The sequence below is a fragment of the Caenorhabditis briggsae genome (assembly GCF_000004555.2).
Source record: "Caenorhabditis briggsae complete genome, chrX, whole genome shotgun sequence".
NCBI lineage: Eukaryota > Metazoa > Nematoda > Chromadorea > Rhabditida > Rhabditidae > Caenorhabditis > Caenorhabditis briggsae.
Window position 1 is genome coordinate 1797597 of NC_013491.2, and position 19879 is coordinate 1817475.

At 36.7% G+C, this 19879-nt stretch overlaps 3 protein-coding genes across 3 annotated transcripts; 2 read left to right on the forward strand and 1 right to left on the reverse strand.

Annotated features, from left to right (window-relative positions):
* Nucleotides 1–7620: 7620 nt before the first annotated feature.
* Cbr-sma-5 lies at nucleotides 7621–10622 on the forward strand (the record flags this gene model as incomplete). The annotated part of the gene is made up of 8 exons (XM_002643471.2): nucleotides 7621–7780; nucleotides 8259–8437; nucleotides 8484–8643; nucleotides 8808–8917; nucleotides 9303–9767; nucleotides 9818–9973; nucleotides 10028–10139; nucleotides 10489–10622. 8 exons carry the CDS (start codon nucleotides 7621–7623, stop codon nucleotides 10620–10622), a joined length of 1476 nt encoding a protein of 491 aa, XP_002643517.2.
* Nucleotides 10623–11761: 1139 nt separating this feature from the next.
* On the reverse strand, nucleotides 11762–14350 carry CBG16191 (the record flags this gene model as incomplete). Its single annotated transcript, XM_002643470.1, has 7 exons — nucleotides 11762–11986; nucleotides 13350–13484; nucleotides 13529–13667; nucleotides 13776–13852; nucleotides 13904–13973; nucleotides 14025–14109; nucleotides 14182–14350. 7 exons carry the CDS (start codon nucleotides 14348–14350, stop codon nucleotides 11762–11764), a joined length of 900 nt encoding a protein of 299 aa, XP_002643516.1.
* A 4692-nt stretch (nucleotides 14351–19042) lies between these two features.
* CBG16189 lies at nucleotides 19043–19850 on the forward strand (the record flags this gene model as incomplete). The annotated part of the gene is made up of 3 exons (XM_002643469.2): nucleotides 19043–19135; nucleotides 19487–19574; nucleotides 19624–19850. The coding sequence occupies 3 exons, from the start codon at nucleotides 19043–19045 to the stop codon at nucleotides 19848–19850; spliced, it is 408 nt and encodes a 135-aa protein (XP_002643515.2).
* Between the last annotated feature and the right edge of the window lie 29 nt (nucleotides 19851–19879).

Consider the following 19879-nt stretch of genomic DNA (forward strand, 5'->3'; position numbering starts at 1 on the left):
CATTCTGAGAAACTCAATGCCCAATTTTTGCTTCAATGAACACAATCAGTTTCCTTCTCAATTTCCTCTCGTGACCATATATTCAATTACCTTTTGTATCGTACCGAAAATAAATAAGGAAGGACATACGACAAAAAATGGAGACCTCCATCACCAGGAAGACGAAAAACTTCTGGTAGATGAAAAGTGGACCGGTCAGTGCATGAATGTATGCTAATGTGTGTTTATTTGGCGGAGAAAACAGCGCGCGAACAAGAAAAAAATGAACCTGGAGCGCAATAGGTGTGTATTTGTCATATGGGTGTAAAACACGGAAAGAAAGCGGTTTTTGTCCTAGTCGGAGACCCTGAGCCGGTTGATTATTGTCGTGTTCCGAAGATGAAGACATGTGAACCGTAAAACCCACCACGATTTCTGATGATCAACCCTTTTATGGCTTCGTATTTTTATGTCCCATCTTATAAATAGCTTTTCTCTTCTGGTCTTTTCCGGCTTTCATAGAACAGTTTTGTGATCTTTCTCTTTCCTTCCCTTCAAAAAATCATTTCGACCGTATTCAAACTTTTTGTACAAATCCAAATCGAAATTCAAAAATCATCCGTCCTCCCCCAACCCACTGCCCTCTATCCGATGTCCTATGTCTGATGGCCTAGCACTGATGGCCTAGCAATTATGCGCGACACCATCATAATTATGTATGAAACTGCTGCCAGAACTTTTTTCATGTCCCCCGCTCATTTCCAAGGCGCGTGCGGACGCATCATTCACTAACTGACCCATATCGTTGTCCTGAACATCCTAGCCAGGATGTTATGGGTGTTCGCTTGAATCCAATTCCGCCTGACTGCCTTCATCCAGATCTTTCTCTCCTTATTCCACCTCCTCTCTTCATCAACGTCGTCTTCTTCTAGATTTTCGATTCTTCATCTGATCTTATTTTTCAAGTTTATTTTATATATCTCTATATTTTTTTTCGCCTAATCTGCGCAGGCGGCAACCTTGAATAGGGAAAAACGGATGATTTTTAGGGCACACCCAAAATATTGTCAGTTTTTCCGAGAAATGTCGTAAATTACATGAATGGAATCGATCAGAGTCAAACATCCCGATGTAACGGGTGATGTGATACTAAAAATTGTGATTTTTGTGACATGAGCGTGGGTAGAATAAGAAAAACGTGGGATAAAAAATTCGAAATGTACTCTAGTGCTTCCGTCCTTTTGGATTTGGTTTTATAGTACATAATGTTTGCAACGAATTATTCGAACGGAATAAAAATGGAATTTTTACTATAAAATTTGAACAGTTTTAATATTTTAAAATTTAGCAAAAAATTTTACTACGGTAATGAGCAAATAAATTATATTTTTATTGTTTCGGTGGAAGATAGTCAATTTTGAATTCCTGAAAATCACTTCCAGAATTTTCTATTTGTCTGAAAACTTTAAAATGTACTGAACAGAGTTAGAGCTTCAATTCAACCTTCACAGTTTTTTGCATAAATCCAAAAATGCGAAGTTTGACCTTTTTTCGTCCTAATGACCAGTTTTTTGAAAAATTTCTATTTTTTAGTATGTTCTAAACTTTAAAAATCGGAAAAAAAAGCATAAGAATACTGTAGCAGAGCTGGTAGACTATTTTCCACTGGAAACATGGAAGTATAATTTTTTGACTGGTACTGCACTTGACTATAGAATTCTGATAGAGATATTGTCAAAGTGTTAAACTGCCCCAATTGAAACCACTCAGATGTCCAGAAGCTCTGAAATTTATTTTTGAGAATTCCAAACCCTCATATTACCCATTTTTCGAATTTGATAAAATTAATTATATAGTCCAATAACAAGTCCAAACTCTAAATTTCCTAAAGAAATTAGTAATTCTACTTTTCCGGTAACCTTGCAACATGCTACAGAATCACGCCCTTCTTTCCATATTCCTCCAACTCGTAAATTACCATGTTGGACAGTACGAGGAAAAGAAGATATCTCATTTAGAGACCCACACGTCTTCCGATACAAAGAGATATGGAATAAAATGTCTCCGGGCGGGTGTGCGATGTGTGACCTTCGTCGAAATCCGCCTACTATTGTGAAGCGCGTTTTCATTCATACGCCCAGGTGATATCTTGAGAGATGGCGTTTGATTTCTTCCCTCCTTCCTTCACTCATTCTTATATTCGTTTCTTGACACTTTCAAATGGCAAAAAGGCCTTTCCGTTAACCTTTGTCATCAATCTACCCTCATGATCATATGAAGCTTCTTGTTTCTAGGCATCTCCCCGCAATTCTCGTCTCTTTGGCGGGCCCACCTGCTGATTTTTCAACCTATTCCGCGCCGAAATATTTGCATATCTACCTAGAACTGTCTGTTCCTCTTCTTCATCTCTTTTTTTTCTCCAAATAACCTTACCCAAAAAAAGTTGAAAGTGTTTGCTATAAAAAAAAGCTAGGCGTGAAAAATAATGAACTCTGTTTTACGCTGCCTGTTTGTGTGGCAGCAAAACTGTATGTAATTATATACGGATTAGACCGCAATGGTTTTTTCTCGCAAAGTTTGCCGATCTCTAATTTTTTTTTCCGTGCCAATAGCCCATTTTTACCAGTCTTTGGTCATACTTTCAACTGTTTTGATAGATGAGTGTTAGAATTTTCATTTTCGAAAGATTTGAAAAATCATGTTATCGGCTGCCGTAATTTCTATAAAATTATCTGCACAATTTCCAGACCTTTGAAACGCTTTTGACCCTAAAAACGTTTTTTGAGCTTCTTCAACTTTTAAAATGACATTTTGACCTTGCCCCTGTTTTCTGAAGTGTTGTACATGTTAGAGGAGGTAGCGAAAAAGAATTGGCAGCAAAAAAACTGGTTGCCTAGGGGTTCTTTGACTGTATATACATATTTGGAAGTCGAGGGATCTTCTCTCTCTCTCTCTCTCTCTCTCTCTCTCTCTCTCTCTCTTTCTCTTGAAACAAATAGTGACAACGGATGAGGTAATAGCGGGGTCTATGGAATATGTATGAAAAAGAAAATAGCGTGTAATTACCGAAGAGTATAGAGAAAGGGGATGATAATCAGAGGAATACAGTCTTCATTCCTCTTTATTCCCTCCAAAGGGATTCCACTTTTTTTCTAGTGTTGGTGGTCTTTTATTTGATGTTCGCCCCGTGTTTTACTGGCAAATGAGAAGAGATTAAGGCCCTTGTTTGCGTTACAGCTTTTCTTACTTTTCGATTTTCAGTCAGTCTTATTTTTCGATCTGAAAAAACACCCCTCATCTTTTCCTCTCTTTGCTTAGCGGTTTTTTGAGTGAAAGCAGGTGCTAACGTCACTTCCTCTCTACAGTTTAATAGGGGAATACATATGATATGACACCTCGATGGCAGTCTTATCTTGTCTTCTATTAAACTCAAAACCCAGAAACTGAACTTTTGGTTGTCTATAACCTTCAGAAGGTTTTCTGAATAGGAAAATCTAGCTCTTAGACCAATGACCCTATTACGGGTTAAATGGGATTCTCAAAGAGGCTCTATTGGGCGTAGGTTGACGCACCGCGGGAGGTATCGTTATGCAAATATCCGAATTTTGAGGCGGAGAAACCGAAAGGAACTCTAGAACTGCTAGAGATCAATCTCTGAGGGATACTCCTACTAGTACCACTTTCGACGGCGGCTCTAGTAGTGTTTACATACGTTACACGTACGAGACGAGCACCAGGAGAGAAGCGCGCGCGTGAAAATCGACGGCAAACAGTACAACTTGCTACTCATCTTATTCTTCTTTTTCTTTTTCTTGCCCGTTTCCGCTCTACCAGCTTGCCCTCTCCAGCCTCTTGCTTCTTTTTTTCTATTCGCGCATTTCTACTTTCCGCAATCTGTCCGCATTGTCAATTTGTTCGAGAAATATCAACCTTCGAACTTTTTTCCATGAACCTTAATCAAGATTTTTGAAAAGTTTACTCAGAAGTCTTTAATTAAGAATTTGTTAAGATCTTTTTGCGATTTTCTTATAGCCATACAGCAATTTTATGGTTTTTAGATAAAAAATCAAACTTTATGGTTTTTAGATTTCAATTTTAAATGAGATTACTGTATCTTGAAAATTCTAAGAGCTGAAAAAGATGTTCAAGACTTTTCTTTTTGTTTTGGCACTTTCTTCAATACTTGATTTTCAAAATGCTTAAAGAATCACTACTTTAATACTTTTTGCTTTTGTTTGGTTTTATCATAAATATCCACACGTCGAATTTATTTGTTATTGTTTTCAATTTGAGATTCCTCAGAAAATTTCTCAGGTCATCATTGCTAAGCTTTTAATGTTCCTATTTTCCCTTTTTCCAACATTACTGTTTCATGCTTTTTCGTTCTCCTCTCCTCTTCAACTATTATCAATATAAACATTCCAAATAACAAAAACGTAAATACTATAGTCGTCATGTTCCATTCAAAATATTATTCATTCCTACATCAAAAGATCTTTATTTGTCAACACAACACGACGTCCTGATTGATTGTGAAACACACAAGCACTCTATATTTTGCTAATTATCACCCCCCCCCCCCCCCCCCGCTATATGTCACTTTTTGAGTTTATGATAACGTCGTTCCCACTCTCTATCTGACGTCTTATTTTACCCTTTTTGACTTTCCCGCATTTTTAAACTAGTATTCTATTGAAAATCTGTTCACAAAAATGGGCTTTTTGGATACAATTAAAATGGGTTTGGATACGGTAAGCTATTTTTTAAATCATCCCCTTTTTATCAAAATTGCTTTCTCACTCGAACAGTAGTCCTAGTTCGGACAACAGGAAGAGAATAGGAATTGAAGAAAAAGACACACCCAATTGGCCAAAAACAACAAGAAGGATAGGCTGGATACATAGTAGCAGTTGGGTGATTCATGTCGTGATCACACCTTTCTCCTTCCCTCTCAAAACTTCTTCTCATCATCAAAAACCTGTAGTAATTAGTATTCGGTTTTCCTTTTTTTTCATCATCTAGTCTTTCTCGTTTTTGATCAATTTTGTTTTATTCTTGAGGTTTCATTTTTGAGGTCGATTTTTGAGAATAAGAAATAATGACCAGGACTAGAACAATAGCGGAAAAGAGAATAAAAGAATAAGAGAAAGAAAAGCTAGAGCTTATCACAGAAAGTTTTTCCTGGACACGAATCAGATAGGAGACGAGGAGAGTTGCGAAATTGGGTGTGTCATTCTGTTGAAAACTTAAACTTTTGTTTAACAAAATTTTCGAGTAAAATTTAGAGACAAAAGAAATTGGAATGAATGATCGGAACCGGTCCTAGAGGGCAGGAGGAAGAAGAGCTAGGTCGTGTGATTACAGTTTCCTCTTTTTTCTGATTCTAATGACGTTATCAAAATTGAATAGACTACTATCATGTGATGGTATACTGCTTGGGTGGTTTCAAGTTTTCGGTAGGATAATTTTCAAACTTTTCATTTTTGACAATTCGTTTTGGAATTTTTCAAAAATTGATATCTCAGATACATTGATTTTTGAAGCTCTTCTAGAACATATGTTCTCAACACTTTTGTCTTTCCAACAAAATCTTTCGATGCCAGAATTGAAGCAAATCAAACTGTATTTTATAAAGTTTGGACTTGGAAGTTTTGAAGTGCCGTTAGCTCATTCTATTGGATAGGAATATCTCAACACGAATGTCAGAAATAAAAAAACGGTAGTTGCTTATAAGTTTAACTCTTTGAGGTTTTGAGCAATTTGTTTTATGTCACCCCACCTTTAATTCTCAATTACTGATTTATTACTTCCATTAGAATTCCAGACAAGGGTGTGACCTTGTTTCAAGCAGTTTTTATTCTATTCATAACCACTTCCGTCCTTTCCACATCCTTCTTGTTCCTAGAATTATCGATATGCATAAATTATTGCCTATCAATCAGCAGTCCTCTACTTGAACTGATTACTCAAACTTACATCAGTTCAATTGTTCATTTTCCTCTTTATTTCTTTTTGCTTTCGCTGGATGTGGCCCCGGAACCGGACAAAAGGTTTAATTCCTAAACCTGTCAAGGCGTTAGTGTCTTCTTACCTTATCATCCTAAAAATCTGCAAATAGTGCCATTAAACCCCTAGGCTTTCGAACACATTTCTGCAACGAAGAACAATAGAGTTTTCGAGCTTTAACGACTTGGCAATAGACAGGAACATCTTATTCAAACAGCTCTATGCTATTTTTAGCAACAACTGTTCTCTTATCATTTTCACACCTCTTCGAAGGTCTTCTGCGTAGGATGGAAGTGATTCACGTTAATTTCTGTGTGCTCACAAGCCACCTGGTTTATAATGAAGTGATTGTAAGATAATGGTTGTTAAAAATGTTAGTTCTTTCAGTTTGTTTTATTAAAAAATCAGATGGTGGCATAGGCCTGATAGGATTATTTCGAAATAATTTTCGAAAGTTTACATGTACTTTTTGCAAAAAAAGTGCATTAATTTGATATACCATTATTTTTTTCCTCGTCAAGCCTAATTTTCTAACTTCCTAAGCATTTTGAAAATCTGTAAACTTTTGGCAGATTTTTCACATTTTCTGAATTGAGATCAGCTCAAAGGGCCAACGATTTTTCCTGTGATTTTTAATTGCCAACTTGTTTTCCGCGAACTCCAGAAATCTATTTTTTACGGTTTCATTATAGTGCGCCACTTTAACGGAAATTCCATTTCCAATAATTACACCTTCTGGTGCAAAGAATAGGTAATAGAAATTAGAACACTTTTTATTACTTCGTTTCGGCATAAAATCTATCAGTTCGTAATTTCATCTGATGTAAGATAATGAATCCGGCTTTTATAATGTTGCCGCCGCCAATTCGTGTCACACACTCGTCTGAGTGCAATAAAATCATCGATTTGACACTTTTGCAACTTCTGTGAGTCATTGAACTGAAAAGTTGAACTGGATTGTTTTAGAGACTTGAAATCAGTTCACCCCGAATTTCCAACTCTTGATATTTCCGCTTCGCGAGTCAGCGCGTCAACTCGTTGCCCATTTTTGACACAATATATAATCCACTTATGTTTTCAAATGTTCGCATATGCACTCTCTCACGGAATAGCAAAATACTATCTTTTTTGACGTAACAGAATGAAGCCTGTCTGCGGGGTTCCGCCCTAACTCTCCCTCGAAACTTTTCTCCTTCTTTCTATTCTTCTCTTTTACTTTATGATTTTTTTTGTCGCGCCATCCACACACACACACACACGTTTTTGCTTATCAAAAATTATCATTCGCTGGCACCGGGTCTAGTTTTTTTTTTCCAATGCATGTCTTTCTTTGGCATGACAGTAACAGTAGTAGTACAGTTTTGATTAATATGCAAGTGAGACCGAAACAATAAATTTTGGCTATCAATTAGTGTTATCATTTGTTACAAAGATAGATTTCTATTTGTCGACTGACCGATACAGTTTGTTTTGCCACCACAGCTCCTGGGGAAGTCTGAAAGACTTCCTGATTAAAATTCAAGTCACTATTTTCAAGCTTTTTTGTTTTTTTTTTCAAACTAAAACTTCCAATATTGCTTACTAACACTATTTCAGGTGAAAAATTTCTTTCAAGCCAAGGAGAAGGACCACAGCATGTCACCACCACAAGAAAACCAGCGATCGCCAGTGGGCGGGTACCATAACCGTTACAGCCCACAAGTTATCAATAACACTCAAAATTCCAAGAATAAAGGATCCATTGAAGCAATGGCGCACCGCAAACCGTTCGGTGAAGCTAACTTGAACATTCAAGGTGTGTAATAAAGTTCACCTCTTAACTTTAATGTTCCTTTGTTGTCGGTTCCTTTCCTCGAAAGTGATACTCTTCTTGTGTCTTTTAATTTATTACTTTGATCAAATCACAGTTTCCCTTTTCAGTCCTTTTCCTCCTTTGGCACCTGTCTATCAGACCACACTGTCCATCAAACTCCTTTTATTCAAATTAGAATACTTCCTTATCAATCCTACGTTTTTTATTGCAATTTTACACAAAAACCGCAACTTTCACTAGAATAGTTCAAACTTTGTTGTATTTCGGTGTTGTACCTTTTGTTAGTTTGTGCTTCTTTAATTAGTGATTTTCTTCAATGATCCTTTCCGTCCTTTTCAAACATGGCCTTTTTTTCAACCCGTCAATAACCTCTTGTTGTCTTCCTCTACCGTCATAATCTTATTAGTTTTTGCCTCAACCCCACAGTTTCCTGTTTTCTCAATAATTATTGCTTTCCCAGGCTCAATGCCAGCCAAGAAAGAGGGGTTCAACCGTGTGCTAGACGGTTTGAAGAAGCGTCAATTACAACATGATTTTAAATTGGAACGTGCTGCGGAGACCTATGAGCCTATCCAGAATATTGGGTCGGGAGCGTTCGGAATTGTTTGTGAAGCTGTAGAAACTTCAAGTGATGATAAGGTTTGTTAGATGACAGATGATGATTTTTGCTATTTTGGCATTTCAGGTCGCCATTAAAAAAGTTGCTCATGCTTCCGCCACTCCTACACTTGCCAGACGTACACTTCGGGAAATCCGTGTCCTTCGCTACATCGACCATCCAAACATTGTCACACTCCGTGACATTTTCAGAACACAAGGTCCACTTGGCATCGACGTTTTTCTTGGTAAGCTTGTCAGTTGTTTACGACTCTCCACAATTGATATGATAAGCGTTTTGGAGTTGTATTAAACGCTAAAAATACTCTCAGCACGTTTTTTTGCGGAAAGAGCTAAAAAAAGACGAAAGAACAGTATACTTTAGTATAGTACCATTTTATTTTTTTTCCAGTCATGGATCTGATGCAAAACAACCTTCATCACATTATTTATGGAAACGAGGAACCATTGGATGAATACTACATCAACCAGTTTTTGGGACAGCTTTTGAGAGGACTGGAGGTTCGTGTTTTCCATTTTTCATCTTACGTTTGAATTCATTCCTCTCCGATTCGTATCGTTCATGTTCTTTGCAGTATTATTGATAACACTAATCAAACAGTCCTCTTCTCTTTCTTTGAGCGGAAACCAAAAGTGTACTATACGAATAAATGTAAACATATGATTGAATTGGCTGAAACTCAGCGAGCCACCGCCCTAATTCTCATACATATTTCTAGTGAGAAGAAGGAGAAAAGTTGTATGAATGATGCCGGTGACGTCCTTATTCTGGCGCCAGGTCGTAAAACTTGAGCGCTGGGGAATGAACGAGAAGAAATATTAATTTTAGAATAATGACAGAAGCTAATTGAAATTATTCTAAAATTAAACATTCAAATTTTTTTAGTACCTTCATGTCGCCTCCATCGCACACAGAGATCTAAAACCATCGAATCTGCTAGTCAATCAGGATGGAACTCTTCGGATAGCAGACTTCGGAATGGCCAAGTTCACAGACAACAGTTCAAAGAAACATGACGATGAGGAGCATTGTTACTATATGACTCAACATGTGGCCACCCTTCCATACAGAGCTCCAGAACTATTATTTGTCCTACCAGAACACTCAACAGCAGTTGATATGTGGGCGGTGGGATGTATTTTTGGAGAGATGGTCACTAGAAACGAGTTTTTGCCGGGTAGAAGTGTTCAGGGACAGATTAAAATGCTTCTGGCGATGTTGGGACATCCACCACAACATGTTATCGATGAGATCAGATGTGATCGCACAAAAAAGCTGATTCAAGACTACGAAAGAAGGGCAGACGGCGAATGGGATGATATTATGTATTGCAAGGCTAGAGGAGATCATGTAAGTACTGTCTTCAGAAATTAATTTGATAAAGAAGAAACAATTTTCAGCAAATCGTTCGTGGACACTGCGACACTATTGATTTTGTGAAGCAACTCTTCCAGTATGATGCTACAAAAAGAATCAGCATTCAAGAAGCATTAGCTCATCCTTACATTCAAAGAGTCATTGAGCCACAGGGATCTCAAAAGAAATGTCCTTTCAGAGTAAGACTATTGCAATTTTCTATAGAAAAACTGAAAATCAAAAAACCATTTTAGGTCAAGAAAGATATGATGCAAGTGGAAGACTTGAGTCATCAGGAATTAATTGAAATCATGAAGCAAGATGTGAGGTCTGCAGAGAACACTTATAATGAGATGCGATCTGGAGGTAAGATTTGATCTACAATTTATATCTTTTCAATTGCAAATTTAACACTGCACCACATTTTTACTAACATGATTAACAACAGATTACAACCCATGGATGGCTGGAGATTTCCAAAGAGACCGAAGGGAACAAATCGAGAGAGCAAATTATGATCCAATGTATTCATCTCGGAATTCTTCGAATCAATTTGCTAACGGGTGCTTATTTTTTAACATTTTCTAATTTTTAACCAAGACTAGACATTTCCCTATTTTTATAAGTTTAGATTCAACCAAACCATTTTTTTTATTAACAACATAAAGCACTTCACTGTCTCTAACTTTTCCATTATTAACTTTGAATTTTTCAGATTCAACAGGCAGCACCAGTTCGGACAGCCTGTCAGCGGATACGAGTGGCGAGTATCCGCCTATGGAGCAGCATGAGAAAATAATGGAAGACGTGGCGACACAAATCTCGATTTGTGAGCCGTCATCCCTGTAAAAATTATGTTATTCCTTTTTCCATGTCTTATATATTTCTTTTTTTTCCAAACATATCTCTGAGAAATCCCTCCCATTCTTTCCCTCAAATTGTGTCTGAAAATTGGTAGTTTCGTCACACGTTACCCTAAGTTTGCTTCAAATTGAAGATAATGGTGTATATAGAAAATACATGTATTGATTTTTATTACCCTCTATTTTTTTCTCATCACCAGGCTTATTTATAACCCCTCCTAGATCCCAACCCATCTCATTTTGAAGCCCACGTCTTTGAATTGAATTGAGATTATATTTATATACTGAAAAACATCACTGTGTCCATTTTTTTTCTTTTCGCCCACCTTGAAACCGCTGTTCTTAATTGTTCTAGTCCTTTCCCCTATTTTTCTCTACTTTTTGATGATTTTTTGAATGAAAATTGTATCTGTGTAATTGATGAAAATTGTTCAAACGTTAGAAAGAGCAACTGGTCAGCACAGTGTCTCAAATGGTCGCTAAAAGATTTTTTTTCAAATTTAGGACAAAGTCAGAAAATCAAAAACGGTGAAGCTTTTCGGGGAATTGACCTTGTAGGGACTCGTGGAACTACCAGCTGAGCTACGTGGTAGCGAATCTAGCTCATGACTGATTACCTTTTGGGGTAAAATAAATTTATTCCAACCTTATTTCGATGGCAACTGACCAGCTATGCCCATAGTTCCATTCAAAAATCCGTTTTTGTATAGTTACCAAAAACTCAAAGTCCACTTTTGAGTTTTATTGTTTTGCACAACAAAACTCATCATCTGATAACCATTGTACTATCATGATAATAGTTTCTACTGTTTTATTATTATGATTTTATGTGTGCACTTGTCAAAAACGTCACTCTGATAAGCTGGAACAAAGGCAATTATAATTTATCAGTAACTTTACTTTTTCGTCGATTCGAAATTGGTCACGTAGTTTGTGAACTAGTACTAAACAGAAGATAGGGCAGTTTGATTCTAAATGGTATAGAGAAGAGATTGAAAGTGAAAGTGAAACCATCAGAAACATTTTTTGAAGAGAACCGGTATGTCATATGTTCAAAGATCAGAAGGATTTCTAATGTTAAAAAACTTTTATTCTGATAATCACTTTAAATTTCAAACACAATGATTAAGCATTATTAATACGATCAACAATATCTTGAACGGTGTTCAATGGCTCTACATCCGATGGCTCTGATGGCACATTGAAGACACTGGTCAACGCTTCGGCAATCATCGTATTGAAGTACTCGGCACGCTCTGGATCTTCGGCTTTGAATGAAAAATCGTTTCCGATCTCAGATGCATCTTTTTGAACCAAGAATCCGATCAATTGTTGAACCTTGCCCTCGACCTAAACACATTTGTGCATTGATGCAAAAAAAAAACCTCTAAAATATGCAGTCGTGTGAAGCCCAAAGACTAACTCGTTATCTCAAAAGAATCATAAGAATTTGCTTTATCACTATTGCTTTAATAGATTTTATATGGGCTCATATTTTTACAGCTTGGCGTTTTTGTTCATAGCTTGGTACTGAAAGAAAACTTACAGTTGGTGCGTTAATGTACTCCTCAAACATTTTCGATGAATCAAGTGACCGGGAAGTGGACGAAATCAGTTCTCGTTGATTTCACTTGTCTTCACCGATACTTTTATACTCCAACATAAAGTAGGCGGGTTTCAATTTCGATGCGCGCCGCATATCTTCTTTTTTGGCAGTTCCAAAAAAAATTGTTTGTGTGAAGAAGAAGAAGAACATGAGATCGAATAAAAAGATGAAAAAAAAGCCGAATTGAATGAAATTGGTGCGATAAAAATCTAAGAAAAATTGACCTATCCGGGGTATTTTTGTCACTCTGGAAACCTGTTTAAATTTTTTTTTGGAGAAAAGTTAAGGAATGAAGACGATTTTTGGTCTGAATTTCATTTGAAGTAAGGGAATTGAAACCATGTGATATTATGAATGGTTAAGAGAAAAGATCGAAATCACAAGTTGAGAAAATCAATTTTCTTCATTTCGGCCAATTATTATATTGCATAGACAAACGGATTTCATATGTGACAAATATGTAGTGCTGGATGTGGAATGAAAAAGTGAGACAAGCGAAGTCATTTTCAAACTTTTCATTTATCCCGTTTTGAATGGAGATCGGTGATGGATCAATTAATGTTAGTGGTTAGCTGAAACAACTTTTTTTAAATTTTAGCTGTCTCAAAATATTGGCTTACTCTCATTTGGATTTCCAGGCCGTGGAGGTGAGATCTCATTGAGAACATATTGATTTTGATTCGTGTGGCGGAGAGGAGGAAGGCGACGGGTCTGAATTGGCAAATAATACATTTGGAAATTCAAAAATATTACTAGAAGATTGTTTGGGCGTGGGGAACAAAAATCGAAATTTGCAATTTTACATATTTCTAATTTTTACAAGAATCTTCTAATGTTTCCCATTCTCCAAACAGTAAATTCAACTAAACTCCAAAAGAACCGCGTTTCCAGAAACGCATAATAAAAAATAATGAAACACTGAAATAAATAAAAAAAACTCTGAACTTGTGAGCATAATGTTAGGCGTATCTTGACAGCCACCGGATGAGCTACGTGGTTGCAAATTTTGCTTAGCATCTATAACCATATCGCGGTTTTCACCCTTCAAGTGATTCCCCGCTTTTTTGCCATCTCAACTTAGAACTTCAGAAATTAAGACTTGCTTACCGGCGGAGCTGGAGCTTGCTCATTTTGATTTTCACTGAGAGATATAGTAGCCGGACCCACTGGACGAGCCACGCTGATAGAGAATCCAGTATCTCGTGATCGTTTCACAAAATGTGCACATCGAACTTCAATCCACTAAAAACAAATATCAACCAAAATCCCTAAATAACTTTGCTCACCGTTGCATAAAGAGCAGCAAGTACGATGACGGCAAACACAATAATCGTAGTCAGATACGCGCCAATGTTCTCATTGGTCCCTGTTGCACGAATGATGAACCAAGTTTCAACAGTGCAAAGGATCGAAACGCAAAGGACTCTGAAAACACACTTCTGACTGGTCTTTAATTCACAGATAGGCTGGAATGAGTCATTTTGTCTCCTTTTTCGAGAAGACCTCCTCATTAGCATGACGTAACAATCTTACCTGAAGATGAAGTGCGGGATGAAAAACCAGTAGCGAATGGTTTTGATTCCATAAAACATTGCAATCACTGTCATTATCTGGAATCAATTAAAAATTTAGATAGCTTACTTCTCAAACTACAGCATTACCTGCAGAATCGCCCAAACAAGACAAGTGATGTTGTTGTGACAAAGAGCAGCGCTGATATAAGTGATGTTCCTGACATTGCTGTATCTTTTGTGAAACGGTTCTTGGATAACTGTAACTTACTCCAATGTGAACTCCTCGAAAAGTCCATCACTTTCGGTTTGGTTGCCGAGTTTGTCACAGACACGGGTCGTGACGTCAGGAAGGACTGAAAATCAACTTTTTCAATTTTTGAAACTTCTGCTTTTCAAATTGACGCAGTCAAACAAAGTAAACATACCAGCTACAAGAAGAAAACAAATTGTGAAAATCTCGAATATTCCAATAAAAATCGTAAATGTCTTCGAATGACAACAGCATGCTTTGTAGACCCTGTCTTTTGGATTGAAGCCATCCGGATGCTGGAAATGCATCACCACATTTCCACTTCTTCCCCGCTTGTTTGCCATGACTCAGAAAATATGACTTCAATCAATTTTACTTCTGAAAACGTTACTTCTGAAAACGAAAAAAAAAACTAATTTTGAATTATCACCTGAGGTTTAGAATAAAGAAAAACAAAAAATGAGGATGAAAAACAATTATGTTCAAAATAGAAGAGAGAAAATTGTTTAGCTGGCGTTTAGTAGTAGAATTTCGAGAAAAAGTTGACGTTTCGTATACTTCAAACAGAGTTTTCAAAAGAGTATAAGGGAAAACAACATTTCTAAAGGTATAATTAGCACGTATGATGTGAAAATATGAAGGTGAAGAAGGAGAAGAGAAAAATAATGGGTAGAGAAGTGAGAGTTGAGATTATGACGTGGCTTCACCTTAGATGGTAAGAGAGATTTTTCTAACTATGCACTATTGAAAACTTACGGATCAGTATTATGCTGGGTTCAAAAAAATCGGGGTCTGGACCAGAAACGCTGGAGGGTGTGGCTTAAAGTCGTAGATCAAAAACGACGGTAACCTGATTATACTCTCATTTTCATTATTTGTTTTCAGGTTTTTTTCCCTATTTTCTCCTAATTTCTCCTGATTTGTCCAAAACCAAACTTCGGAAAATAAAAATTTGTTGACAGTCAAAAAACTGACTGGAAACGCACGAAAATCGTGAAAAGTTATAAATGTTGAAATTTTAGTTTTTTAGTTTAAGTTAGTCCTCGTATTGGGATCTTTGACCACGTCGACCAGGATCACAATAACAATCATTAGGATCAAAAAGAAAAAATTTTGAGAGAATTCGAAAAATAAAGAATATGTAGTTTCTCAGTTACTACGTGAGAAATTGAAACTGGAAAGTCTAGAAAAGAGCTGATTGAAGAATTGGAGTTCTACATTTTATCGAATAAAAAATTTTAGGGAAAAATCACATTTTCTTGATATATTCTAGACATCCAATAAGTTGGAGACAAAATTGCTTTACAAATGGAAACGAAAAATTGGACTACCCCTGGCTCCGCGAGCACACAAGATGCAGGTGTCTCGCGTTCAATTTGGCACCGAGAATGCCTTGAACATGCAGTCTAATGTGAGATCAAGGATTTCGGAATTAAAGTGTTTTGTGAGAAAGTAAAGCTAGGAGATTAATGTAAGGAAACTTTGGGAAAGTCTAACGGAAAATTTTGGATTCCTGGAAACAATAAGTTTAGCTTGAAAATCAAGAATTCAGAAATAATGAAAACATTTTTAATTTTATCTCAAATCTGAAAATTCTCATCTTTAGGATTTTTTATATTTGTCTATTCAGTTATCTTTCACATACGATTCAAAAATAAACTATTTGTTGTTTTTTAAAAGCTCTATAATATTTTTCTTGTCTATTTTTTAGTTGTTTCCGAATTCCTTTAAAAAACCGATCTAGAAACAAAACAACAACAAAATTGACATGATGTATGTCCAAGAAAATAAGACATATGAGCTTCCAACAAAATGCAGGAGCCAGTTTGTCCAACTCGCCAGCTGATTTTGTCTCTAATTTTATCTTTTTTTGTGTGGGTGCTACAAATCAATTTATAAGGAGCCTAACCTGATAATTCACATTCTGTTGGAGTGGGGAGGAAGGAAAAAAGAGGGAGGAGGAATGAAATTTTCGAGAAACTCGAATTCTGAGAATGGTGAGAATATTTGTGGCCGGCGGAGTCAATAATTATTGAAACTTTCAGTTCAAAATGTCAAGGGAAACTTTTTGAATGTGAAAAACAATAAATATGAATTTTTTATTTTGTACATTGGTTTCCATATAATTTCACTGGAATAAAAAAATGAGAAGCTCTCCCATATTCTAAACAAATTAACAAAACAGACAAGGATATGACGATTTCTCCGCATTGAAGCCTTTCAAGTTTTCTGGATGCATCTGAAAAATGAATATTAGGAAATAAACGAAATATTCTAAGAGCATCATTTCTATTTTTCATGATTCCCCTTTCCTTTCCCAGGAATCCTGGACCAAGATGACGAAAACGTCAAGCCTTACATTTCATCTTTGAAACCAACGCACTCTTTGGAGCTCAAACGCTCAAAACAGAGATAAAAAATGCACGAAAACTACGAAATTTGTTCTCACCTATACGCTACAAAAACCACAGACATTACGATCAGCAAAGCGATGAATATCACGGAGCTCTGTGTCAGAATATCCAGCGTTTGTTCAGTAGCTGGATCCATGTCAATAGCAGAGCAAGGAGTGATAAAATGAGCAATGTATAGAAAAGATTTCTGTTACGGTGTCCTTGTTTGAAGATACACTATGAGAGTGCGCGGCCTGTCATGATTATATGGACAGGACAGGGAGGTGTGGGTAAACAAGGTAAAAGGTCAGCGGATTGAAATTTCGAAAATGGAATTGGCGAAGATATCAAAAGATCTGATAAGGAAAGTAGAAGAGACACCGTATTTCTTCTAATAGAGGCCCATGGGCTTCTATTTTTCAACCTCCTTCTGGGGGTGAACTAATATTAGAGAAAACGCTCAAATTATAAGGTTTTCGGTTTTCAACTGAACTGTAGTTATTAAACGACAAGAACTAATGGGAAGTACCAAAAAATATACAAAAAAGAGTAAGCCTGCATTAACCGAAAAGAAAAATGCACAGCCAGGGTGGGCTTCTATTAGAGAAAATACGGTATACACAAGAAAACAAGTATTAAAAGAGCTTCTTTAATAGAAGGGCCCTCCAAGAGGCGGTTCGAGAAAACAGAGCCCCTGTAATAAAAGAGTACCCTTCAAAATGTATTGTGAAAACTGAAATATTGCGTTCCACAATTTCATAGAAGCTCATCGAAAAACGTTTTTTTTTCAGAATTAAAGAATAAATAAACCCTCTAATTGAAAAGCAACTGTAGTAGAAGGCCCTTCTGGAGGTACTTTAGAATAATAGAAAGCCGAAAAGATCCTCACTCGCCAAAAAGATCCTCAATTATCCCAACTTTGAGAAAAGTTCTTCCCGAATTGGTTGAACTTAACTTTTCCCTCTCATCCAGCATTCTAAAAATCCGTTTATTTCATAACATTCAAGTTTTCAGAATTAAATAAACCCTTTTTATTGTCTTCCCGTTCAATGCACTTTCAAAAGAACCACCACCCACTTAGACCCAAAACGATAAAAAGGCCTGGTTTATGGCAAATTCATGTATTGCAGAAGGTCCAAAAACGTTTGGCCCTACGAGGTCCCCTATTTTAAAAGCAATTAGGTGAATGTCTGAGAGATGCCTCATAGAACATAGTCTTTTTTGAAAAGCTATTCACTGCATTTGGTTTTATGGAATCGGTGAAAAGTGGGTGGCCTAAGAGCTTCTCTTGGAAAATTTCTGTAATTGGGAAACAATTCAATTGAGGTCTTTTGGTGCGAGACTACTCTCTCCGCTATAAAAATTATTAGAATGCGCGCCTACAGTAACCCGGACGGTATTTATTATTTCTTTGCTCCAATGTTATGAGTGTTGTTTCTCCAAAAGTCGGCATTCATAATTTCCAGAGCTCTTTTTGTCAAATGTGTCTAAGTCAGCGTACAACATTCTGATTGCCTGTAATCATAGTTCAGCCGAACTATTTTTTCTCCTGTTCCAAAAAAAACGCTTTCATAAAATATATGTCTTACTATAACCAGGACGTTTGTTTTTGTAATTTTGGCCAATTAATCTGTTCTTCTAATCTTCAAAGCTTTTTTTTTTCACCGATTCTATTTTTTGACCATTTCCTTTTTTTGTTCTGACCATTACTATGAATACAATGTTCTTGATTTTATGTACCTAATTTTAACAAGAAAGGACACACAATTTTCATCTACCTAGTAGTGCCAGGTTAGGTTCTGACTCCAATGTTCCATTTCTCATCTATCTTCTTTGCAGAATACACATACAGATATCCACCTCGGTTTTTGAGATTTCAAAGGTTCTGCTGTCATTTAAAATCGTACAGTTGTTTTTTTAAAATGTTATATTGGAGCCAACGCTACCGTATACCAAATGCGATTCCTATCTGAACCGACTAGGATGAATGCCCTTTTCCTTAAAACCCAAATCCTGCAAATCTCGGAAACGCTCGTGTGTTTTCATTATAATTATGGTTTGAGCGGAAATATGGATATACATCTTCGGTCGTTTTTTCATCTTTTTTTTCCATCATCTCATTCTCCTTCTGTCGGTATAATGGCTCTAATCTCCTCTTGTTCTCCGACGTTTTCCAATGGGCGGTTCGAAAGCAGAAGACAATTCTGTTTCTGTTTTTTTTTGAGACCGACTCAAGCCACGCCTATAAGAGGGCACGACTACAATACGATTGATTTTGGGACTGAAGAAAACTCATTCATTTGTTCTGGCCAAGATATTTTCTATCTGTTTCCCTTTTCCTGATTTCATCAATACGCTTTCGTGTTTCGTTTCAGAAGCAGCTTGACTTGTCTATATGTTCCGCTGGATGCGAAACAGGAACAAACCAAAAATGAAGACTCATTGGGATCTGTATCCAGACTTAAAGCTGTTGAAGTCAGTGGGAAAACGGCGGACTATCTCTTTTATGTTTTTCTCCTACTTGTTCCTCTTCACTGCCGCCGAGACTATTGGAGCCGTGGAATTTGTGAATGTAGAGGTCTAGAATTCAGGAATCTCCAGTTTTTCTTACAGAAATGCAGCATACTGGCCGCTCAAGTTTTCATGACATTCGTTATCGTCCCAAGTGCCCTTGTTTTCGATCACGGAATTAATAATTTTAAAGGAATCTTGCTCATGCCGATGGTGACACTAACGGTAAGTGAATTATGATGCACTGTAAGTCTATCAAGGTCTCAAGACAGCAAACTGTGTAATACATTATTTAAAAATAGGTGGACGTTATGACTCGGAGATTTCAACTACAGTACCGGGAAATGCTCATGTTTGAAAAAAATCGCTTTATGAAGTTATAGCCTTTAAAACCAGGCATGGGATTTTTTGTATAAAAACTAAAATTTTGATTTCTGATGTCTCTGATTTTCGAAACACGTCACTGATCTCTAGAACTACAAGACGTCGTTCACTACAAACCTTAGGTTTTCTTTTCCTTTCAATTGAAGTATTGCAATCGTTTATTTTCACGAAAACTCAGAAAAAAACTTCCAGATGTGTGCTCTATCCCTAGTTGTGATGTTATTCATATTCATGACTAAAGCCATTTTCCTGGTTCCACCATTCCATGTTCTTCTCTTGGGTGAAAAAGTTGAAAAAATAACAAATTGGTACATCTCGAATAATTATAGCCTATAACATCTGTATCTTCACAATCTCTGCTTTGCTGACCGTAATGATGACAAAGTGTTTGGATACGTTGTGGCAAGGGTATCACTTGATAGGATCCGTTTGCAAGCATCCTGAACTTGTCAAAAACTTGAAAAACAATGTTCCATTGGTGCAAGAGCCAGAGGTTGTGCGAAATCAAAAGCCAAATGTTCGTCAAGTGATTCTCGACAGAGTTCGTCGGCGTTAAGAAGGTTAATCGACTATAAATGACCATTC